Here is a 25,688-nt window from a genome sequence, read left to right as displayed (position 1 = left end):
CCCCCCAGCCGCGGCCGAGGAAGCGGTGGGTACCCCAGGGCCGCGCCCCTCGCTCCCTCCGGTACCGCAGCCCCGGGGGCGCTTGTCCCCGGAGGACCCTATTTAGGGACGGACGCGACAAGATGGCGGAGGCCATGGAAGCGGAGGGCGAGCCCACCGAGTTCAAGCGGCCAAGCCGCCCGTTGCCCGCTCCACAGAGCGCCGAGCCCAGCCCCAGCCCCGCGCCGCCTCGCCCGGCCGCCTCCGCGCCGGCGCCGCGCTACGAGGAGCCGCCGTGGGGCAGTCGCCCGCCCGCCGGCGCCGGCTACGGGCTGGAGGTGCTGAAGGGCGGCGTGCTGCTGGGCTCGGTGCGGCTGGAGGGCGGCAGCTGGTTCCTGGTGGGGCGGCTGCCCGGCTGCGCGCTGGCCCTGGAGCACCCGTCGGTGTCGCGGCACCACGCCGTGCTGCAGTACCGCGGCCGCTCTCCCGACGGTCCAGACGCCGACGCCGGCTTCTACGTGTATGACCTGGGCAGCACGCACGGCACCTTCCTCAACAAGGCGCGGGTGCCGCCACGCACCTACTGCCGCGTGCGGGTGGGCCACGGCCTGCGCTTCGGCGGCAGCTCCCGCCTCTTCCTCCTGCAGGTGGGCCGGGAGACGGGGTCAGAGGCTGCAGAACGGCTTCCCCGGGTCACACGCGGGAGTTCAGGTGGCTTTGCCCAATCTCAGGGGCCTGGAGCGAGTGGGAAACGCTTCTGAGACATGGAGTGGTTCGGCTGCGCTCATATCTCTTTGACCAGGCTGCCAGAGAAGCTGCAGGTGCCCCATCCCTGGAGGTGTCAAGGCCAGGTTGGATAGGGCCCTGGGCAGCCTGAGCTGGTGAGGGCCAGCCCTGACCATGGCTGGGCTCTGGGGCTGTGTGGGCTTTGAGATCCCTTCCATCCCAAACCATTCTGTGATTTCTTTTGTCCAAAAGGGAACTTGTATTAGTAGGAGTCTAGAAGCACTTGGAGTGCCCTATGGGTGCATCAGAGGGTTTAGCTGCTCGTTCCTCAAATGCTTCCGTGTGGCACTGGTGGAAATCTTTGCTTTCTGCCTTTAAAGACAGCGGTGTTTGATCTGCCTTCAACTAAACACTAATGCTTATCTCTTTTTGCCCCCTCCTTTGGCCATTGAAATTGATGTATCTGGGCATGCAAGCTAATAATAAATGGTCCAGTAATTCAACTTTTAGATGAGCACTATCATCTGTTTATGTTACTGTTTGTAATTTGCATGTCCATTGAAAACAGAGGTATTTTCTTTTTAAAACATTTTCATGAAGTTGCTGTTTGTGACATAGGGACCTGAAGAGGACCAGGAGTCTGAGTCGGAGCTGACCGTGACACAGCTGAAGGCGCTGCGGAAGCAGCAGCAAGCAAAACTGGAAAAGACCATGCTGGGAGAGGATTCCGACGAGGAAAATGAAAAAGAGGAGCGAGGAACTGAGAGCAGTCAGAACACTGACATGAGCTGCTCATGGGGAATGGGTGAGTACTGATGCATAAATGAGCTGATACACCTTGGAAGGTTTTTAAGTGAGCTTTCAGTGAGCACTGGCATTGAAATTCCAGTTGGATTCCAAGTGTCCAAAGCCAGTGGAAGTTCTTGAGTACAAATCGGCCCTCTCTTTAAAAAGAGGAGTTCTGTGACAAAGCAAAACATATACCAGAGAGAACTATGCTAGAGGTTTTTTTCTAAAATTGGAGAAAAGGTGATTTGTACTTCAAAAATGACATGAAACTGAGAGTGAATTTATGCTATGTTTTGTTTGTTTGTTTTCCTCTGGCAGTGTTGATATTTTTGCTTGACAGGTGGAATTTAAATACCTGAGACTGCTTATGCAAGGAGGCTGTCTTCAGGTTTTTAATATGAAGTCCACGTCTTAGATAAATTGTTATTAATGAGCTTTTCAGTACAAAATGGGTTGTTTTGTGAGTTAAAATGTGTAAGCACATAAACCCTTGAAAGTGCAGAAACAGTACTGACACATGCAAAACTGTATCTTAAAATGGAATAACTAATAAGTGGGTTTTGATTGGATACAGAAATGGTTAAAGGTCATAATTTTAGGATAATACAGCTGGTACTTCTTTCAAAGTGACAGTATTTGAAATTTCTTGGTGTTCTTGTTCTAACATTTCACCATTTTGTTTGTATGTGCTCTTCCAGGGGAGGATGCTGAGGAGGATGAAGCTGAAGAAAACCCTATTGCTATTGAATTTCAGGATGTACAAGATGCCTTCTATATGAAGGATCCCAGGAAAGCTCTTCAGGGCTTTTTTGACAGAGAAGGTACGTTTTACTTGTAGATTATTTTTATTTAGTAAAGTTCGGTGTTTGCAATCATATTTTTCTCTGGGAATTAAGGTGTGAAAGCAAAACTTTACACTGCGGGTGGGGCTTTTTGTTTTGTCAGGGTTTTGGTGGTTTTTTTTTTTTTTTTTTCATTCCTAACTTCTAAACTGGAAGTTGCAGAGGGCACCTCGTGTTTCTCTGGAGCGGCACTCAAACCACTTTTGGAACTATTGAAAAGTCCCAAACAATCAAATTCCAGACGGTGCTATTCAAGAGATAGAACTGGAAAGTATTGAAAGACAGTGAATTGGTCTAAGCTTCCATAGGTTGCTAGCAAAGTTTACAGATGACTTAGATATTTGTTAATGTGAAATATTAATCTTTTAGGTAAACAGTATCTGTGAATCCAAATTGCAAACTGTCGTTTCCTCAGTATTATTTACTTTTACACCTGCACGTGCAAGACCGTTTTTTCTTTTAACTGTTTTACCAAACAGGTCACTTAAAGATCCTTGATCAGAAAAAAACCTTGATTGTGAAAAATAACCAAATGAGCTTAATAACAACTGAAGATTGCATGGCCTAAAAAAAAATAAAAATAAAAAAAGGCAAATCTTTTCTCCTCTAAAGATTATTCCTTCTTATTTCACTTTTGGTAACATCAACATTCTTTTTTTTTTCTTTTCCAGGAGAAGAGTTAGAATATGAATATGATGATCGTGGGCACAATAGCTGGCTATGCCGGGTCAAGTATGTATAACTTCATTCACTTTTGTGCATAGAAACTGGCTTCATTGAATTCACAAACAAAAGCTGAAGGAACTACTTCTCTATCACGCTTGCCAAGGAAGCCAGATGGAATTAGACTTAAGTCCTGATACTGAAAAGGTCAAGGATCAGTGTCTAGCGTCTACTCCTTTTTCTGATCGGTCAGCATTTGGTACTACTAAGAGGTGAAAATTGGGAAAACATGACACCAGGTTCTGTCAGTTCCCCTTGTTTTGAGAAATACGTGAAATTGAAATGCAAGACAAGAAACTAGGAGACAATGTTTTAATTCCTAATGGAAAAGAAGAAGAAAAAAGCATTTATTCTACTGTGCACCCAAGTTCAGTTTTTTGATGGTATAATGTAGTTTTTGTTGAATCCCTTCCACTGGCTGGTAATATCATTCTCCTATTAGGCAGGAGAAGGGGAGGCAGAATGAAGTAAACAAGATAGATCTGAAATGGATAGGTACAACATCTCATCATTTCTTAAGGAACCTTTGCTTCAGTATGGCACAAAGTATTTGTTACTGGTGTTGGATAGATGCAAGACACAGATGCTTAAAATAACACGTTTCATGTTTAAACTATTGTATTTGCAATAGAATGAATGGAGGAAGATTTATTGTTTGGCCTAGCAAAGTAAAAATTTATATACACACCTAGAAAGTCTGGGCTTGTGTTTGGATTTGTAGTCTATCAAATGAAATGTGAAAATATGTAACCCACAAAAAAAGACTAGAGAGAGATGGAAGAAATGAGGTCAGCATGATAAACACAATATCTGAGTAGCATCCATTAAAAGTTATTTCCATTGAAGCTGTTCTCTAATCCTTCAAACTGAACAGGTTGCCTGTGGATGATGCATCAGGGAAGCAGCTAGTGGCAGAGGTTCACCATTCAGGAAAGAAGAAAGAAGCAATGATCCAGTGTGCACTGGAAGCTTGCAGGCTACTGGATGCTAGGGGAGTACTGAGGCAAGAAGCAGGTAAATAACCTGTTAAGTGCTGAGGTAGTTCTAAAAAAACTGAAGTTCTAGGAATTTGAGATTGCTCTACTGAATTTATTTGACTTCTTAGTGGTCTGTAAATCATTTTGTTCCTTGCCTTCTCCCTTAACCTTTCCCAGTATCTCGAAAAAGGAAATCAAAGAATTGGGAAGATGAGGATTTCTATGACAGCGATGATGACACCTTCCTTGATCGAACTGGTGCTGTAGAAAAGAAGCGACTAAACAGAATGAAAAAAGCTGGTAAAATAGAAGAAAAACCAGAGACTTACGACTCACTGGTAAGAAGAATTATGACATGCCAGGCGTGTTCTTTAATGAATGTATTATTACTAAGAAGGAAATTTAAAAAATATTTCCAGATTTTTTTGTTGTTAGCCTGAACTTTAATATAATTTCAGATCTCTTGTCTATCAATGGGCCAAGTTAAAATTGATGATTATAGAATGCAAGGCTTTTTAAGGTCTTGAGAGAACAAGAATTGAATCTAAAAGAAACCTTAGAGTCTTAACAATAAGAGAAAGTAATTTGTTACTTCAATTTAATGCTTGGTGTACATCACAGAAACCATTATTGGGACTGTTACTGATACTTATCTCCTACCTTATGCAAAAAGGGTAACTGGATATGGAGCATGAACTGCCTTCTTAGCAGGAACTGTCACATCTTAGAACCAAGTTAGCCTGCAAAGTAGTAGTCTTCAACTGCTTCAGCTTCTCCAGAGAGGAAGGTTCATTTCTTGATGTTCTGTCATATGCACAAGCTTCAATTTGTCATAAACTAGGAGAGACAAGAGATCTTGCAAGTCCTACACAGATGATAGGGTGTGGGAGAAGCAAGGATGTGGGAGTATGGAGGTTTGGAGGATCACAATGGTGGTAGAATGTAGGTAGAAAAGCATCATGTGGTCTTGTGTTTCAGAAAGTTATTTCACATACTCAGACAGTTCAAATAACTTCCTGATACACTGTTTTAAGAACAATCTAGATTGTTTTTCAGAAATTCCTGATCAAAAATCAGAAATAGAAAAATTGAGATAATGTGGTAGGATATTTGAGGAACACATAGGAGTTTTTAGATGATAAAAATATCTCCTAAGCATATTTTTTTTCTCATAGGTTACAAAGCTAAAGGAGGCTGAAAATGAGCTCTCTGAGATAACAGAAAAGCTGAAGGCTTCAGGGAAAGGTAAGACATGAAGTCTTTTTGACTGTAGTGCTTTTCATTTAAAAAAACAGTAAATAAATGAGAATGCATCTTTTGTATATCATAGAATCATGCCTTAAGTGCATTTTTTCATGTCCCCTTTTCCCAGAGGGGCAGGAAGATGTGCACGTAACAGTTATCTGAAGGAGGATACTTGATGCTCTTCATCCAGCACTTATGTGCTACATGTTTAATGATTTATTAATGAATACAACTCTTTCCAAAAGTATAGCACACCAAAGGTAAAGGGGAGGGCATACAAACTGCCAGAATGTAACAGGGTGAGCATTATTACTGTTTATCTGCCCATCATAGCAAAACCGACCCAATTCAAGGACTGCATTTTTCCGTCTCTTCCAGGACCATTTATAAGGGACAAGCCAACAACTGAAAAAGAAGAGAGAGTATCTTTCATTTCACTTCTCTCATTGCAAGTGCATCTTAAAAAGAAAAGTTCATTGAGCTTGCTAGCTTATGAGGGAGTCCTTCAGGTTTTCAGGATTACGTCTGTCTGTGAAGGCAGAACACTTCCTAAGTGGGGAAACGTATCTGCTAGTAACTTAAATTTAAAAGCATACTACACAAAGAGGTGCATTTTGCTTTAAATTACCAATAGTATCTTGTGGAGTAAAAGGAAGGCATGAAGGAAACATTTTTACATAACACAGAAAGCTTTCTAACAAAATCAACTTTAATAAAGGCTACAATGTGAGTTTGTCAGAACTTCTTCAGGAAACCTGCAATCTGACAGCAGGGCTGTCTTTTGTGAATTATATGTATACATTTCTTTCTGGTTATTCAGTGCTGCACCCAAACTCATTTGAATGAATGCTTTGGTTGATGATTGATTCTAAGGTTCAGAAAACCTTACTGGATCAGTTCAGTCTTTGAAGTAACTTTTCAGCATGAGTTTACTGAAAAGTAGTTCATGATCTCCTAGTAGGAGAAGCAGCTAATGGTCTAAAATAGGTAATTCTAATCTGTCATGTGTCGTGAAGCTTTTGTTTCCTTGTTTTTCAACAAGGATGACTGAAACACAGACCAGGAGAACAAAGAATCAGTTTATTTGCAGACTGCTACTAACACCATATAATTCCAATGATATGTTGTCATAGTTTAGTAAATCGTAGTTTGTTATATAGCTAGTTTAAAGCCTCAGAAAAGTTGCAATTTCAGCACTAAATAGTTAACTTCAATAGCCTGTAAGGTATTACAGTATAACGTGATTCAGTATCGAATGCAAACTTCTTAAAACTAGGCCAGGATAAAACAAAGCATTCTGTCACTGGTTTGTGCGTGCGTTCTCATTACTTGTGTTTTCTCAGATTTCTTTGGTTGCCTCAGGTTAATCAGATGTGGAATACAATTCTAAGACGGGAGCCTATGTATTGGTCATGAGTGATCTGTATTACTCTCTTGACCTGTCTGGCAAAGTTGCAGCATTACGTATGGTTTCAGAGCTGTAAGGCACTTGGGCTCTTAACAAGAGAGACCAATGAGTGAATGATAGTCTAAATTGCAACACCTCTTACCAAGCGCTTGGCGAGATTAAGTGACTGTTGAAAAGGTCTCTGTGAAAGTTCATAAATTGTTCGCTAGAGTTCTTCAGAACTAACTATGGAGGGACTGACTTGATATCGTTCTCTCACTGATGCAACTGAATGAAAAAAAAATCAAACACAGAGGTCTTCAGTCTCATTTTTGGTTGCCAGTTCAGAGGAAAATTATTGATAAGTTGATGGTGCAGTAAATAGCCCAATGGCTTTTTATTCCCTGCAATATAAAGTATAATCGCCAGGATTGATTCACCTCCCAGCGATATCAGATTTTCCTTAAATAGCTTGGAAAAGGACTGCAACAGATACTGAATGCTAAAGTAACTCTGTATGCTCAACTACCTGATCTCAGGCACTGTGGGTGGAATCAGAGAAACTTGTTTGTTAGGAGGGTCATTTGGCTCAGTGAAGATCACCCAGTGCAGCACCCTTACACTGTTCTGGGGCTAAAGCAGCGAGCTGTGAAACTGCATTTCCTTCAGTTGTTCTGAATTACCTGTCTAGACATGAAATCCTACCACTGAAGTTTGATGCTTAAATTAAATGACCGTTCCTCTCAGCTTCTACCTGCTAGGTGATTCAGACTGCTTATTAAGACAGACAAAAATGATCATTGAAAAGGCGGAGCTCATACACATAGTTAGGAAAGATATTTCTGAGTTGCTGTCATAAGATTTCATTGTTATTTATATTTGGTTGAAGGTGGATGCTCTTCTCTTCTGGAGCCTATTAATCCTGTGTGTCTTCAGTTACTGTTGTGGCTTTTGCATGTTTGCAAATTGTAAACTAGGTTTTGTCTCCAGATCAGAAATATTCTTTCCAGATGAGAACATTTGGAAATGTCTTATTATACTTTTACATAAAATATCTTATGTCATGCACAACTGCTTAAGTATATACTCATAACAATAATTTAGATTTCTGCATATTTAAAATTGCAAGTGCTACTTAATAAGCTAAAGCTGAATTAAAAAACTTGCCACAATTATTCTTGTGCATATAAAGATAAATACTTATAAAGCTGTAAAGCTGCAAATAAACATCAGATTCACCAATTTTTATAGTAGAAAGGCAGAAGACTGTCAAAAGGTTTGTTAAAATTCTAGCAACAACATTTTTCTTTGCCTTGGAGTTATTTCTGAGCACAATACAAAAAATCTGAAGCAGCGTAAAAGCCCAGGAAAAGAGTTTTCCTGGTTTGTTTATAAAATCCAAGTGCTAGAGTTGTGTATTTATTTTTCTTAGTTATTAGAACTTGAGTTTTTCCTCCTGAGTTTTATTTTAATTAGTCAAATATGCATAGAAATACTAATGTTTGAAATCAGATGAAGTAAAAGACTGTTGGTTTTTGCTTTATTTTTCTAAGTACAGAGCACTGTTTTCTTGTTACAAAATCGAGTTAAAACAAAGGTCAATTTTGTGTGGTTGTCTTAACAGAGAAAGTTATTCTCATTCACACTCAGTCATCCAGAGGTGGGAGGCAGCATCATATGATTCACATTTGGGTTTGCAAATGTTATTACATAAGCATTCCAGGAAAGCCAAAATGGGATTCCCTGTGTAATGGTGTGGGATTCTTTGTAGCTGTGTTTATTTTGGACTGTGACTACAAAAAGTACTCAACAGCCACTTTTATTTTTGGGGACAGCAAATCTTGAATTGAGGTGAACAGTACACTACAGACAGATTTACTCACAAAGAAACATTCCATTTTGAGAGGCTTTGATATCTAAGTGGTTTAAGATTCACTGTTAGGCGAAATGTTTTCATCTTTCTAGAGCTACCAACCTCCATTACTTCATCATTCAAAAAGATCTTGCAGAGAAGATGGTCGTTCCTAAATACTCATCAAGCCCTCCCTTTAGGGAATGTCTCATCTCCCCACTCACAACAATATGTATCTTACCATTATCTTGCCTAGGCCAATCCCATCCAGCAGCTCAAGATTCCTTGGATGAATTCATGACAGAAATAAAATCAGGAAGCACCTTAGACAGCGTGACTCGAAGGAAACTTCATCTGCGGTCATTTGAGTTGAAGAAAGAGCAGCAGAGACTGAAAGGGTTAATAAAGCTCGTCAAGCCTGCAGAACTGCCTGAGCTGAAGCCCCTGTAAGTTTTGGCTAAAGTCTGAAAAAATTACTGTTGTTACTTTCCGTGGGCAATTGTGCACCCTTCCAGTAAGCAGATAGTTTTCCAAATGCAAAAGCAGCAATGCCATCACAACTACCTGTCCTCTCTTTAGAGAGTCACAGCTGATTTTGTGGCTGAGGCAGATGCATTGCTGCTGTGGAGGTTGGTAAGCCCAGATGAGATCTGGAAGGAGCTGGGAGCATAGTGTAGCTTTTTTTAATCATTTTTCCCCAATCTGCATCCAGAAGGAACTGAGTAATTGTACAGTACTTTGTACAATATGAAACTCCTTTTTACTCTGTGAAAGGCACCCAGAAGTCAAGTGTAATGGCTGTTCAATTACTGCATAGCAATGCTACTGCAGTTCAAGAGAGCGTGTGCTGGGTTCATCATTTGCTAATGGTAACTTAATTAGATGCTTAATTGCTTAATTTACTTAAATTGAGGTTTGGCCTCTGAGTGTGTTTATACATATACACACATTATACATATGTAAGTATATATAAGTGCATTTGAATTTGAGAGAGTCTGAGAGATGGTTTTTCTTTTTTCCTGTTGTAACAAGTGTCTGACTCTTAAAACAGACATGTAGGATGGAGGATTCATCTCCTGAAATCTCTTCTTCTGATGCTGCAAGTGAGAGAAATAAAGTCTTTACACACACACACACCTTTGTTTGCATTTGTAAATATAAGACTCGATTGATACTTATGTACTTTTTTCTTTGTATCTAATCTTTAATAGGACTGGGAGTTACAGTCTGGAAGCAAACAGCAAGTCTAAAAAGATTATCCTCCCTCTCTTTGGCGCTATGAAAGGGGGGAGCAAATTCAAGCTGAAAACTGGAAGCCTAGGGGTAAGTGATCTCAGTCAGACACTGGTTCTCAGACATCATCTTAGGTCATGGAGCCTGCAGGTAGCAACCATGTTTTGTCACATGTTCAAAAACACCATGGAGGAGGAAGGCCGCAGGAGTGGAGAAGCGCACAAGGCAGCAAGCAGTTACTGTCAGACCCAGGGTCCCTCTTAGGAAAAGCTTGCATTCCCTGTTTACGGATTAGACCTCTTCTTTCCTCTTCCATCTCTGCCAATAACTTTTCCTTAAAACTTAAGGATTTTTCATCCTGTGAGTGTTCCCTACCAGCTGTCTCCATGACTGTAACATGGATGCTTTGTCCTCTAACAAGTATCTGTGACATCTACTTCCATATTATCCTAGTACTGATGCACAACTTTGTCTTGCAGAAGTTACCTGACAAGCGTCCACATATCCCTGAAAGCTTGTTAAAAATGAAAGATGATGGGCCTGAGGAGGAAGAGGAGGAGGAGGAGGAAGAAATTGAGGAGGAGCAGAAAATAGATGCAACAAGCAGCAGAACATCAGATGTGGAAATGAAGGAGACAGTAGAGGAAGAAACAGGAAAAGAAACAAATGGTCCCAATGGTTCTACCTGTAGTGAGAATCTAGAATCACTTCAAGATGGTAAATGATGGGTTTTGATTTTTCCAGTAGCAAGCCTGTGTCAGTAACTACTGATTTTTTTTTTCCAGAGCTGGGGGGGATCCCCTGGGGTCACAGTTTTTCCAACAGCTTATAGCTTTTCCATAGATTTTTGCCATGAATCCAGAGTTTGTGTGAAAGCAGGCGAGAAACAGGTGAGTTTCACCTGGTTCAGGTTGGAACTCTACATGGCAATCAGTTTTTTCCTCACTCTTGGTAAAATAGCAATAATCTCCTGGACTCGAGAAAAGTCATATTTTGATAAGCCCTGCTTTCATTAGTTTGAGTGTCCATGTGATAGTCAATGCAATGTGTTCTTGGCAGAGAGAGTTATTTGATAAGAAAAAATGCCCGTGTAAAGTTTCAGACCAGCTTATAAGGAGGAAAACAATTTTAAAAATAGGAAGAGGTATTTTCTTTGCACCTATATGGTTTGTCTATAACCCATCCTTCTATAAGTTAACTTGATGTATTTAAAAACTTAATGATGGTGTGTTTGACAAAAATAGTTCTAACTTATTTTAAAAAGTTGGGCACATTGCTCTTGAAAAGTATGTTTTCACTGATGGTAAGTTTTCCTTTAATATTGTATTACACTGGACTTGGATGAAATAACATGGAGGACTTCTAAGAGTAGGCTTCTTCCTGAAGCAGACATAGCTAAGAGTCCCCTTTAAATTTTTTTTTCCTGAGGGATGCTAGCACTCCTACTCAGAATTACTGCATAGCATTCACACAGCTCATTCTTTTATTTACTTTACAGGAGTTAGTTTTCAGCCTGAGCCAAAGATATCAAGGAATAAGTCTCAGATGGGACCTTCCCAAGAGAAATCTCAAGGTGAGATGTACAATTTAGATTACCATGGTAATTTAGCAACTACATTCAGAAACTGCCTAAAGGAATTACTGCTTTCTTGTTAGGAGAAAGAAACTTAGCCTAATTTTAGACTCTAAAATTAGAATGAAGGATTGTTTTGTTTAGGTAGTGTTAAATGTATGGTGAGGACAAATTACTCCAGCTATGAAAGCAAGGAGATCTGAAATAGTCATTAACTGAATTAAGATTCTTTGTTTAAAAAAGTAGCATAAGAGAAGGAAAATCATTTAGGACTGTAAATGTAATGCTTTTTTCACCCTCTTACTTTCTTGCAGTAACTTGTGTCACTTTGTAAAAGAGAAGTTCTGCCATTCTGTACTGTCCACTACCATATAATGTTAGCTAGCACTCTTAATGACCCACATCCCCTCTACTTGAATGCACACACAAAAAAAATCATTTCTCAAAATGAACACAGGATGTGTGTAATGAGCAGCTGGAGAGGAGATATCTGTTTGAATCTTCTATTTTTTCCTAACTCAAGTTCTTTTAGTGCATGTTTTCCTGTCCTCATCATCACATCCATAGACTTATGTCAGAAAGGTCAGTATTTCATAGATCAAGAGGCAGAAAAGTCAGAGATACTTCTTTCTTTGACTTCCTCTCACCTACATTACTGTAAAATGATAAAGAAAAAGAATATTGGTCCTGTGTAGTGAACTGTCATGGATAAGTCCAAAAGGAAATCCATCTTCATGTCAACTTTTTGTAAGCTTATTTCTGATATAAATTTAATGCATCTTATATCCTTTTTCCCCCTCAGCATCTGATGCAGTATGCAAGGAATCTGGAGAAGCATCTGAGGAGGTGAAGAAAACTAATACCTCAAGCAAGGTCAGTTACAATTCTGCAACTCCTGCAGCCTAAGAGTTTCAAGGAATCATTTGGTAGATTGCTCATTAGTGAAATAGTAATAGTTTGAGTGAGACTTGGTGATGGTAGTGCTTCTCTGCTGAGCAATCCCTGGACATAGAACTACACACCACCATTGGATGCAGCTCTTGAAGTCTCCAGTGAGAAGGTAAAGCACAGTATTTCAAGCATAACAGGGATGTTCTGCAAAGCTGAAGCAAGCTAACAAGGCTTCCCAACTGAATCACAGATTTTTCTAGCTTTTTGCTTGGCAGAGCTGAAGTTAAGCCTCTGGTAACTGCTTCTTTTCCTGCATCACAAATGTTGTAGAGCATAGGTGATCTCTGGACTCTCAAAGTGGCATTGCAAACCATTCACTGAGAGAAGCCTGGAAAGCACTGGCTGACACAGGACATCTGGACTAAGATTGTAGCTGATCTGCATTGCCATTACCAAGCCTCATTCTTTTCAATAAGAGCTATATAACAAGACTATTGTTTGTTGCAACCTAATTATTATTAAATTTGAGTGGATATACCAGATAACATGTTTCCCATGCATGAGATTTATAGTAAAGTGTGAAGTATAAGAGCCTTCCACATTTCAGGACAGAGGTAAATGTTGCCTTCCTGGAAGAAGTGGGAAGGAACTTCTGATGGCACACTCTTAGCTTAGTGATTATTGTGAGGTTCTTCCCTTTACAGTGCATCCCACCCTTATGCTGGCTACCAGAGGCAATTACTCTAGTTGGTGGGCCATGAGTTCTGAGCATTATGACAATTTTTTGTGGTGGCCATTGAGTTTTTGCCCTGCTCTACCTATTTAAAGAAACCTAACTCCCTGTAGCATGCGTGTGCTGCTGCTAGTTCTGGCAAAGGACCCAAGGATTTTGTAGACGAGGCCTTTAGAATCATCCTTTCTTAATGGCCTGAAGTATGTTCATAAACAAAGCAAGGGTAAGTTTGCCTGTTAGAGCCCAACATGCACCATTTCTATGGATATGGTAGAACAAGGCAGCTTCTCATGCTGAAGCAGTCAAGTCAGCACCTCTCATCAGCGCAGAGTTTACTCTAACACTGAGCATTCTCCAAATACCAGATAGCTTAGCTGTATTCTCTCTCCCATTACAAATCACTTTTTCTGCATGCTCTGCCTGCTGCCAGGCTAAAATCTTGCATGGAAAATATCAACCTGAAGTCAGCCTATGTTTTTTTCTTTAAATATTTCAAATCATACAAAACAGGATAAGCAGTTGTTTTTAAGTGGCTGTTTTCAAACCATATTTAGAAACTGTTCAGCTCCAGTCTAATGTTTTTCAGAACATCAGTGCTACGGAAGAAATCTTTTAGAGGTTAACCTGGGGAAAGAAAGCTTTTTGAGGGAATGAAAAATTGCTTCAACTGCATAACTTAGGACTGTGTCACAATGCTACAGAGTAATGGAAATCAGTGTTAAGTGGGTACATTTTGAACTCAAGTCTTTCACTTTACAGTTGTATGATTTTGTTAGCTACCTACACTTGTTGAAAACAAAAGGCATTGAGAAAATGCTGATGTGACAAAACTGTCATACAGCTGTATCAAGAGCAGCCTGTTTGTTTGCTTTAAATATTGCAGTGATGCTAGTGAGAGCTCACAAAAATTGGTTTTCTTTTGAAAAAACTAAGTTATAGCTGAATATTCATTTCAATATGCACTTTATATACTTTTATACTTCTATAAGTCACATTAAACCTGAAGACTTCAGTGGGATTGTGCTTTGAGATCATTAAAGCACTTTAAAATCCTACTCTAAAGCTTTTCCCTGCATAAAGAAACTCAGTGTTGAATGACACTATCAAACATTAGAGTGAGACAAACTGTCTGGAAGTAGACTTGGGAAAGCAGGGGGAGAGCTTTCTTTGAAACCAAATATTCTCGAATACACTTTTTACTCAGTAAAGCTGTAGTGTTGCATTGAATTAGTATCCCCTGACTAGTCTGCCCAGCTCTACTGTGTGAAGGCCACTGATGACTGGATTTGGTGTTGGCCATAGACCTGTTTTGAGAGGGAGCTTGCACTAGGCAATCTCCAGAGGTCTAGTCTAACCAGTGGTTCTACATCTCTGCTGTAAATAAACTGAATTAGAGTGTTTACTGTTTCTTCATTTAAGTCCACAGCCATTGTAAAAATAATCCTTATCTGTCAGCATTTGTATTTGAATTAATGAGAGATTTAGTGACTGTGACACACTGCTGAAGTGGCACAGCACCTTAAAAGTCTTTTTGCTTTTGCAGGTCCAACAGCCTTTTTTTTCCTCACAATATCCAGATGATGATCCAGACTACTGCATATGGATTCCTCCTGCAGGTATTGACTATTCCTATGTGTTTTATTCCTATAACTTGAGGAATCTACTTAACAAATAGTCCGGGTGTCCCTCTAATATATTGAGGAAAAAGTAACATGGGAATACGCTGAGAACACAATGCTTTTTGGCTTGTTATGCCCCATATTTGTCTCCACATAGTGCCAAGCCTATAGCAGCTTCACCTCAGTGGACAGATGCACCTGAAGTTTGGTTTCCAGTTTTCTAACATTTGGGAGGCCTAACTGCATTTGCATCCAGTGATATAGCTGAAAGAAGAGCTCAAAACTTCACTAAGGATAGAAGCTCTAGCAACCTCAGTATTCCCAGTTCTTATGGAAGTTTGTAAAACCTGAAAGTGTTCTTCAGATTTTTGCGAATAAAAGTTTTGGGTCATCTTTTGGAGATAAATCCTGCTAATTCTTTAGCAAAGATGGGCAATTGATGCTCATCATTTGTACAAAAACTGAATGCCTCAGTTCTAGAGTGTTTTTAGTTAAATGGGGTTATTCTTAATTGCTCCAAAACTGAAATTTTATCTTTGTGCATTTAAGTTTCTGCAGTAAAATCAAAGCTCAGCTTTCATTTAGTAGATTCATTTAGTACATTTTATTAAGGCTGTTGCAACCTTATAGTGTGGGCAGGTTCCAAAGGCAATTAGGAAAAGCTAAGTAAGCTGCATCCATAAGAGGGAGCTCCTTTTCCTGTCTCTGCAACCAGCTGTATTAATAAGGATCCCAGGAAAAGAAAAAATAAGCAAGGAATAGATGATGAAATTTTAACACTACTAGTAATGTTAACAGGAGTTATAAATCAAAAGAATTTGGACTCCAGTATCAATTCTGGGTTTTATTTCTGTCTGACAGGTGCTGTCTAGAGAATACTACTTGTCTACAAAATGGTCTTGGACTAGTTTTTTTGGTAGGTTGTGTTGCTGTTTTAGGTTTAGTAACTTTTTAAAAATCTTTTTCCATTAGATCAGAGTGGTGATGGCAAGACTCATCTCAATGAGAAATACGGCTACTGAACTTCAAGCTCCGGAGAACAGATCTGAAGTTTGAAGGTCTGCTCTACTTCAGACTCTTTCACCACCCATTAAGTGAGGGATAAAAGAGCTGGGTTTTCAGACTCTTTTCCAGCTGCGCTGGCTGTCAACTCTATGTCCTCTTGTTTGTCTTCCAAATATTTTTTTTTTTTTAAGAAGACTCCCGAGCCCACACATTCTTCTGCCTTTTCCTTCTGCTGTTAGCTTTGTTATTCTTATTTGGTGTGTAACTGCAGACTCATTTCCCCTTTTGTAAATTAAAAGTTAAAGATGTTAAAAAAAACACTTCTACACTGCCAGGTCTGAAATCTAATTTAGGTTGGTTTTATGCAATTAAACTGACACTAGTGTTTTGCTTCTGATGTTATTTGAAAATAGCAACAGGGTAAGCACAACCTGAAAGTTGATATTTTTCTTTTATGGCTGGGGAAAGATTTGGGGGCAGGGACTAACACCTTCCTACTTGCAGAAGGAAAGCGTTTCACTTGTCCCTAGTGGAGGTCTTGGGACACAGTTGCTGAACACTTGGTAGGAAGGGAACTAGGTGTTAGGGGAACACATACGAAGGTGTAGAAACACTCAAACTGAAGAGGCTGGCACTGTGCATCTCAAGTTAGAGGGTAACAGAAGAAATGGTGAAAGGATATCCTGAAAAAGGCTGCTTATACTAGGGCTTGTTCTTTGCCTCTCACAGCCCAAGAACAATGCAGTTTCAGCACTCTCTGAAAAATGATTGCACCTCTTCATAAATAACACTTCTCCACTAGAGGAGAGAAAAAAAAAACAAGGCTGAAAGTCTGAATAGGCACTTTTATCAAAGGATGGCAAACAGCAGCTGCTGCTCTACAGGTTCATGGGAAGGACCTCCACACCAAAAAATGGCAGCCAGCACCAGATACTGACCTCTTTTCATCCAGCTCTACTATTAGATGAACGTGTTTACTTGTCTGTCACACTCATGACAAACATATATTATGCACAGATACACTTCCAGTATGTACTTGAGTATATACTACATACCTTAAAGAAGATGTGATTTAAATATACATCCAAAATGCAGAGGTATAAGTTAAATAAGCACTTTAGTAAGAGGTCATGAATGTGAATGGACATGATTGAACAAAAACAGAGGGCAAGCTGTGGGCTCCTGCCAGAAGGACCCTGGAGTACTCCTGGCCTTGGCTGTCCCTGCATAGCTCAAGGTAGGCACGCCTTTACTTTGGCTATCTCAAAGTAGGTGTATTCAAAAAACTGTTGGTACCACCTCAGTGGTCACCTGGCCCTCAAGTAGGCTCCCACTTGATACTCACTGCCATGCAACACATGCAAATTTGAGTACTTTCCTTTTTGGCCACATACATACATAACTGAATAGAGGCATTCAACCTCCCCTTTCTCATGCAAGGGTAGCCAGAAGCAAGTACACAGGTATGCAAGTAGAGGCCACTACAGTATGCAGGAAGTGACTACACAGCAATAAGCCATCTATTTTTACCACCCTCATTTTCACAGACTGAGGCAGGCCATCACCATAACCTTATCCCTGTGATATACAAGCCTCCCTCAGGATTCTTCTATCTAGTTGGCAATAGTAACCCAGTTCTTACTGCAGGTCACAAATCTTCTCCTGTTGTTCTGCGTCCATGTCAAGAACTGCTTTTTCTCATTAAGCACCATGCTGTGCAGCCTGTCATTATCCTGTCATGGAAGAGGGCCTACAGAACTGGTATTTATCAGTGCTAAAATATATATGTTTGCATATATACACACACACTTGTAGGCCTCAATATCCCATAGCAGGAGAAAGGTGCTCCATTTCTTTACACTTTTGTAAAGAGTCCCTGAAACGAACTCAGGCTGGGTACTGCAGTGCACATCAGTTTACCACTCTGAGTGATTAATTACACATCCATCTTTTCCTTCACAAGCTGGCTGATAATCAAGCTGCCTCTTGCATTATATACTAAAGAAACATAGCCCCTGAACTTTCTTATCTGTAAGCAACTGAGTAAAGTCCATGAGTCCCCTTTAAGTTCCCACTCTATGTTTTCCTCTCCATTCCTTCTTCACCCCACTTGGCACCTGACACTAATGCCACAGCTAAAGAGTGGTTTGGGCCATGCACTCAGTTTCCTACATACACCCACTCAATGGAACAAAGACAAGCACCCTGCCCTGCCTCCAGGTTTTTGATCATGGGCATGGATGGAGCTTTCCTCTATCTGTATGTTCACAGCACTGGAACGTACAGATATGTTCACAGTGCAGCCCATACATTCAACCTTTGAACCATTTGAAATGCTTTTCCACATGCAAGATTATAGCCAAATAATCTGGTGGCTTTCTTCCCCCCCCCCCCCCCCCCCTTTTTTAAGTAGTAAGGTCTTGCATCTCTGTAGCCATTCCCCAGACCCACACCACAGCCTGTGGCACCTCACTCTCCCACCTGTGAGAAGTGCACAGTCACATAGCAAGCAGAGCCAGCAATAATATTCACAGCCATGAATGTGATTACAGAGCATATGGAAAAGCTCACAGCAGTTTCTCACCCCAAATACAGCCCTGCCCTCACCTGTACCATGATTTTCTATGTGCCAAATGAGGAAGGAGGCCTTGGGCTATTAGACTGTTGTTTGGCCCCAGGGCTTTTACCCTCAGAGAGGAGGAGGATGATGAGGTTATTAACTTGCAGCACATCCTCAGATGACGGAACCTCACTCAATGTGGCTTTCCTGTGCGCAGACCTCTCCATTTTCCTCACAGAGCTCCTTTGCTGCACTCAGCAGCTCTGTATCAGTCAGAGCCTTCACTGCTATAAGCACCAAGAAACTTCCAGCAAAACAGAGACTGGAACTTTTGTCTGTGACTTCAGAATGGGGATTGACTGCAGGGCCCCGCACAGCCCACCCCCAAATGCCTTTAGTGCCACAATAGACAAGTGGGAAGACCAAGACCAAGCCAAGACCTCAGCACTCTCATACTCCTTAGAGTGCATCAGTACATTTATACAGTTTCTCTCTGAATACATAGTGCTCAGACTCATAGCAGAAGACTGTTTGAAGCTGTGCATACTGACAACTTCAAGACAGAGCTAAGGAAAAAAAGTCACTAAGATTTAATATCTGACACAAGTCATCAGAAATCTGCTCAGCAAAGGGCCTCCTCCACTACACAGCTCACCCCATCACCCACCCCCTCTACATAACACTTACCTCCACATCCAGCTCCTGTTTCAGCAGCCAGGACATTCCTGCAGATACTCCTAGGCCCTGCTGATTCTGACCCAGCACTATTAGGTTGGCTCTCTGCTTTTAAAACCCACCGATTAGAGCAAACAACCTCCAGGTGGAGCTCATGATGCACAGACCTCACTGCACCTGAGCTCTCCTCCATCCGCAGGAAGGGAATCCTTCTGTGGTTGGGGGTGTGTATGGGCCTCTGATGAATGGCCAGAAGAAAACTGATGCTACGACAGTGCATATAATGCTCACGTTTCTGGAAGGGAAAAGAGCATTCACATGGTTATTCAAAGCCCTCAAAGGAGTATAACACCTATTTGGTCACCCACTTGTCAAATAGAGTTTGCAGTGCAGTAAAGAGCTACAGGATGCAGAGAGATGTCATTAACAAGCATGCCATCCCGTAGCCAGCTCGCAGGCCTTGCTCCAGCGTTCCAGAATTGATCACTTAAAGCTGCAGTTTCCTGCACAGAGCACACAATTAGTTGGTATTTTCTTTGCAACATGTGTTTACCTCATTATCATACTTATTTTCCACTGCTATGAAAATTCCAGTTCTGTATTCACCTAATAAATACTCCTAAATTTATAGAGCATCAACACCATAAGGTCTGTGAGCACCTCATATTTGGGCAGCTGGCTGCAAGGTGTTATGGTTTGCAGCTCTATGCGTAAGGCAATATACATTTTGATATCTGTATAGCAGTACATTCTGCTGTGCTGGAGCACAAAGTTAAGCATACATACTTGTGCATAGCTGTAGACGTTATGAGGTTGTTTTAGGTTTCTTTTCTATATTCAGAAAATGAAATGCTGTCTTAGGAGCTCCCCTTTACAGGGGAAATATGTGGGAAGATGTGGGAAGTGCTCTATAAGTTAAAGGGAAGGGCAATATATCAGATTGATCTGTTTAATTACACTTTTAAATTGTGGCAGTGTTTTGTTGATTGTGCAGCTGTGTGGATGTATGTGCAGGTGTATGCACACTTTCAAACATAAATATATTGCTTTGTTTTTCTGCTTTGACCTGTTAAACCACTTGAATCTCAGCTTTTGGCTTTTGCTGGACACAGTCTGCTGAAACTGCAGTCTGGACATTTCAAGAGATTGTCTGGTTTTGCTGAGTGCCTATTTCAGATCCAGTTTTGTGTAGCACCTATACATGAGATGTGCCTGAGAACCTCATGAGGCTCACCTGGGCCCACTGCTCAAGCCTGCCTAGGTATCTCTGGATGGCATCTCATTCCTGGGGCCTGCCTTTTCTCCCACCATACTCAGTCTGGTCTGGTTTTCTGCTGGAGCTGCATCCCCGCCTTCTTCTGCCTAATCAGAGCAGTCAGGGAAGCTCTGAGGTTTACTTTCCCGAACTGAAGAAATTGAAGGGAACAAATGGCAGAGCGATCAGCTCCAGGGAGGGTGGGATGCCAGAGGAATATTGATGTGAAATCTCCTAATGTACTCATTCATCCATCCATCCACCCCATTCGCATTACACCTTTTCAAAGCAAACAGCATTCCAGACTGTTCCATAACAGCAAGTCAGTAACATCCTAATTGCTCTTACATGCTAAGGTAATTATAATGGGGTCTGTGGTGGGAGAATGATTTATTTTCCGGTGTTGAAAGCACAGCTGTAACTACACAGACCTTCTCTGTGCTTCCTCCTGAAACAGCTCTCTTGGCTGCTCAGGTGTCTCACCACAGAACAGATGAAGCCATTTTTTCTCTCCAAATTAGCAGATTTGCCTGAGAGCTTGCATCTGCACTTGTGAAGCCGTCATACAAGGAAGCACACCGTGAAGCGCTGATGATCTGCAGATAGATTCCCTTCTGCTGTTCAGAACATGTAGGTAAGTATTAAACAGTTCAGGCTTAGGCCCAAGCAGAATCAGCTACTGAGCTTTTGTGATTCACTCACAGCCCCTGATTTTCTTACAGCATTTCCTCAGAATCACAGAATCATTAAGGTTGGAAAGACCTCTAACAATCCAGCCCATCCCCACCATGCCCACCAAGCACACCCCTCAGAGCTACATCCACACACACCTGGAGGTTCTTGAACACCTCCAGGGACAGCGACTGCACCACCTCCCTGGGCAGCCTGTGCCAGTGCCTCACTGCTCCTTCTGAGGAGAATTTTTTCCTGATACCCAACGTGAACCTCCCCTGGCACAACTTAAAGCCATTACTTTGCTGCCCAACTTTCCCAGCAGCAAAATGTGGTAAGTTTCACAGAAAGGCAGATGTACTCAGTGAATGAAATCTTTGTCTCTCTGAAGGATGCTGGCACTGGGTCTAGGACCTTGCCACGTTTGTGAATAGCTTTGTGGACCTGGAATGAAGGATGCCACCAAGTGTTTTGTCCCCTAGAAGTGTGAGTGGTTTTGGGGGGGGAGAGAGGAAAGAATGTGTAGGAAAGGGCAGAATTGAATCTATGCTTAAAATGACTGTGGAAGAACTTCCTTGTTACTTGGATGGGCCTCTGAGAGATAGCAAATGGGCAGGAGATGCAATGGGCAGGAGATGCAGTGTTATTGTGCCAATAAAAGTTACCCTGGTTAGTTATTGGCACCTAGGTACTTAAAATCCTGTCTTGGATTAGTGTCCTTGGTATTCCCCAAAGACAAATGTGAAGATGTGCTCTTTTGCAGGTGTGGAGTAGTGGGTAGGCATTACAGCTTTGACTGCACAATTGCTTTCAACTTAAAAAATGAGAAAAGCAAGAAAACATCCGTTAGGGAGAGAATTGGCCGGGTGGTCCACGAGTAATTTAATCTTTTTTAAATTGCCAGAAATAGCTTCCATGCCTGCAAACACTGGACATATATTTCTTTCAAATCTTCTTTACACAGAACAGACTAGATCACATGAGGCATGGTCTGCTAGGGGACAGAAAGAGTGTGATATCTGGAGTGGCTTCTCCAGCAAGAGGATTGCCTTGCCTTCAGGCAGCTTCCTCGTTTTGCCTTTATGCTGGAAGATAACTGGGCTTCACTGTTGTGCTGTAAGCCAAGATACAAGTAATTGTGCCCAACTCTCAGAGTGCGGTGCCCAGCAGCATTTCACAATGGGTAGAGTTGTTCCATGGTGCCTATACACAGCTAGGGGTGCAGAGTATCTATAAACAACATTGTTGTCTTGTTTAAAAACTTCATAAAATTTACAGCAAATCAGGTTTCATTGGTCTGACTTCTCTCCCCTATATCTGAAATTTGCTGACATCAGTAATGGCAGTAGTGTTGACACAAACCAGTTGAACTCTCTAAGAATGACTTGTCTCTGGCCTTCCTAGCTGCAGTGACTTGCTTAACATTCTGCTGTGCTTTATCCAGCATCAGTGAGACTTGACTAGAAGAATGTTTTAAACTACAGGTCTTGCTCCAATTTGTATTTCATAATAGTCATGTTTAAAGAGGAAAGAAATGTCATGTCCCACGCAATGAGGGGGCATGTGGCTAAATAATACAAAGGAACTGGAGCTGTGCAACAGCCAGAGGAGGAGGAAAATGTTGACTTCCCACCACTGCTTGGAGAACTGGGCAGCACTGGGCCAAGGCTCCACTCAACTTGCTGTCTGTTGGAGGTATAGAGGAAGAAGCAGAAGAAATTGTGCGCGCGCATATATGTGTGTATGCATGTTTGCTCTCTACAACCACCTGAAAGGAGATGTACTAAGGGACATGGTTTAGTGGGGAAATATTGGTGGTAGGTGGATGGTTGGACTAGGTGATCCTGGAGGTGTTTTCCAACCCTGGTGATTCTATGTTTCTATGTGTGTATATGTGGTAGGGACAGAAGTGGCAGTCACAAGCTGCATGGTACGTTCTCTCTTCAAATTCACGTTCTCTGAGAAAAATGGCGACTTAACCTCTTGCACTACTGACTTGCCTTTTCAGTGAAAAGAGAAAAGATCTCTTTACGTGATCCTTCAGATGTGCTTGTTCAGATGTGCTGCTCATGCAAAATTCAGTGAAGAGTGGGCTACTCCCTCGTTGGGTAGAATTCCTGGCGTGGGCATAGCTCATGGAAGTATTCCCAAAATCTGATTTGGAACTATAATTTGAAGTCAAACTAGAGAAAGCATGCTACAAAACAGATTCCCAGGATCAAACTGCTGGAACTTTCATTTGTGAGTCCGAGTTAGTGCCTGGCCAACGGATGGGGATGGTTGTTGTGGAACCGGATGTTCAGATATTGAGGAAAATTAAGACCTTTATTCTGAAAGGAATGGTGGTGTGGAATGAGGGCTGTGTGTGAGGGAGTGAATGGGCTGTTGTCAGTTAAGCTCTGTTTTTAGTTCTTGCTTTGGATCCTATTACCTTTTGCACAGAAACTGGGTTTATTTCTACATTCCCTTCAGCCTAAAGCAATTTATAGCTCTTGTTCTTCCCCTTGTGAGTGGGTGGGAAGCTCTTATTTCAGAGTCCTTTAAATAACCAGACTCAATTTCACCCTCATAAATTTGATCTCCAACACACATCCCTTTACTAAATAAGCAAATATTTTTTCCTAAAACCAGTTTGGCTTATTCCTGTGTTGACCTTTTGTCAACAAAACATGAAGATATGATCATGATTGGAAACACTTCTCTCAGGCCCATAAACCAGGCAAACAAAAAGGGGGGAAGGGAGGGGAGAAAGGCTGGGGCTTAAAAACTTCATTTTGGAAATGTCAACCGGACAACCAAACAGCATGAATCACAAAAAAACAGCGAAAGAGGCAGGGAAACAATGTGTGAACAATTATTGCACTGAAAGAGCTGGTAATTCATTGTATACATAACAAATCTGTCTGTTAAGCTGGGAAATGGTATTTCACTTAGTCCTCTGGCACGGTTGGTGGTTTTCCACACAGAGAACTGAGCTTGGATGGCATCAGAGGATAGCTGGGTGAGCTAGGGCACAGGACAGCCTTGCAGAGGTCCACAGCTCATGCACTGCTGCAAATGGTTCACAACAGTTTTGCCAGGCAGTCTACCAGGGACACAAAGGATCCTCCTCCATTCTGCAGTTACCAGCCTGGTCAGCAATTTTTGTGTGCTGCAGACCTGGGAACAGCTTCTGAGAGGCATCCATCTTCCTCCAGCGATGAAACTGAAGATGAGGGGAGTTTACTCCATTCCCTCCAGAGGAATTAACAGGGACAAGAATGCCAGTTGTGCTGCCTCCTCCAGAGGTCCTGAGGTCCTCCAGACCTTTCCCGCCTCCACTGGTCCCTAGAACATGTGGCTTAAGCCATGAAGTGGCAAGATACCCCAAAGCTGCCGAGTATGGTTGTGGTGGGCACAACATCGCCTCAGTTTTTCCTTCCCCAGCCCAAGCCTAGGCAGGTATCAAGTGAGGCAAGTGGTAGCATCATAAAATTAAGATCTTTCCAAAAGCTGAGAAACACCGTTCCCTAAACTTTCATGTTCTCAGTGGCAGTGTGAAGAAAGGCCTAGGGTAAGCGAAGGAGAAACATGTTGGTGAACTCAAGAGTGGTGTAGGAGAAAGCTTGCTGCTCCTCATACAAGTCTTCAGCAGCAATGGTGTGGGGACACCTGTCTTAAATGTGCCCTCTCACACCTGGTTCCAGCCTCTCATCACGGCAGACCTTGCTAGATGAGCTGCACCCTGTGTTAGCCCCTGCACATCACCGCCAGCGCTGTCATCATCCCCAATATGACTTAGGGGTGCTGGTGGGAGAACTGAGCAGTGAGTGTATGATGCTGCACTGGTAGGGAAAGACATAAAAATAAGCCCAGAAACAGGCATGGGGCCTGAATTTCCTATCATCTGCTGTGGTCAGTAGAGTAAGAGTGTTTGTCTCTGTTCTGCATGTCCATGTTAGATCTCGCTATGCCCTTGTGGATTGCCTTCCTTCAATCATAGAGGGTAGAGAGGAGGGGGAGTTGAGAACACAGTTCTTAACAGATTCAGGGAAAGGCTGAAGCTGTAAATCAAGATCTTCAATACATTTCATCTCATTTCCTTTCAGTATTTAGCAAGAAAACAAATGCATACACAGGAAATAAGGAACAGATGCGCAAGCGCATCTTGGGACAAATAAAATAACATGCAAGTAAGCAGGCAGGCAAGAGTAGCAATAAAGGGTAATTAGACCACACAGGCACCATGAACACGGGGTTGCATCTCCAAATAATGCCAACACTTGCAAGGGCCACAGCGAAGTGAACTCTTCCAATTTTGGCTGTGATGATCCCAGGCCAGAACTTTGACTATCAGTACCTGATACTTTGATGACTTGGATGAACAGTGATTCTCCTCAAGAATAAGCAATCACTGAGGGATATGGGAGAGAACCAGAGACAACTGAGCCTACTTTCCTCCTTTTGGGGCAAATTCCTTTTTCCACATTGAGTAAGCAAACCAGACAGAACTTACAGCAGAGACTGGAAAGCCATCATATACTGTAGCTGCTCATGGGTTTGAGTGTGGCCAGCACCTTCCCTCTCCCACCCTGTAGACAGAAAGCTGTTTTTTATACTGGATCTATTGAGACTGAGACATCAATTCCCTGTCCCCAGCCTTTCATAAATCCTAACCCAGCAGTGTCCCAGGGCACCAGTCCACAGTGTGCAGAATACCAGCCTGCAGCACCCACAGAAATACAGCACAGCCTTGACGAACTCCTCAAAGCCAACAGCAGACCTTAGGCATCACACAGTCCTAGTTTTGCAGGGCAGGGTTTGTATCTGACCACAGGACCACATATTTACCTCACTCTCAGTCCCTTCTGCACAGTTTCTGCAGTTCCTTGTGTGTGTATTAGACCAACATCTCTGTATCATCACCCAAGGCCTGCAAGGCCCCCATCACCCTCCAGAATGCCTCTGGGACT

At 42.0% G+C, this 25,688-nt stretch overlaps 1 protein-coding gene and 1 long non-coding RNA gene across 2 annotated transcripts in view; one reads left to right on the top strand and one right to left on the bottom strand.

Moving 5' to 3' along the window:
* Positions 77-15,966, top strand: SLC4A1AP (solute carrier family 4 member 1 adaptor protein). Its single transcript, XM_021390297.1, has 14 exons — positions 77-626; positions 1,324-1,510; positions 2,193-2,315; positions 3,008-3,068; positions 3,934-4,073; positions 4,214-4,374; positions 5,212-5,281; positions 8,777-8,966; positions 9,732-9,843; positions 10,233-10,470; positions 11,252-11,326; positions 12,129-12,199; positions 14,494-14,566; positions 15,542-15,966. Exons 1-14 carry the CDS (start codon positions 123-125, stop codon positions 15,589-15,591), a joined length of 2,055 nt encoding a protein of 684 aa, XP_021245972.1. The 5' UTR covers positions 77-122; the 3' UTR covers positions 15,592-15,966.
* LOC110395655 overlaps positions 8,973-25,688 on the bottom strand; it is a 31,302-nt gene continuing 14,586 nt past the window's right edge. Inside the window, exons 2-3 of the long non-coding RNA XR_002436550.1 lie at positions 18,822-19,104; positions 8,973-9,617 (exon numbers count right to left, since the gene is read on the bottom strand). This is a non-coding gene — a long non-coding RNA (uncharacterized LOC110395655). The remainder of the gene's footprint in view (positions 9,618-18,821; positions 19,105-25,688) is intronic.

This window comes from Numida meleagris, chromosome 3 (genome assembly GCF_002078875.1).
Source record: "Numida meleagris isolate 19003 breed g44 Domestic line chromosome 3, NumMel1.0, whole genome shotgun sequence".
In the NCBI taxonomy this organism is placed as follows: domain Eukaryota; kingdom Metazoa; phylum Chordata; class Aves; order Galliformes; family Numididae; genus Numida; species Numida meleagris.
This window is presented reverse-complemented; position numbering and strand designations above follow the sequence as displayed.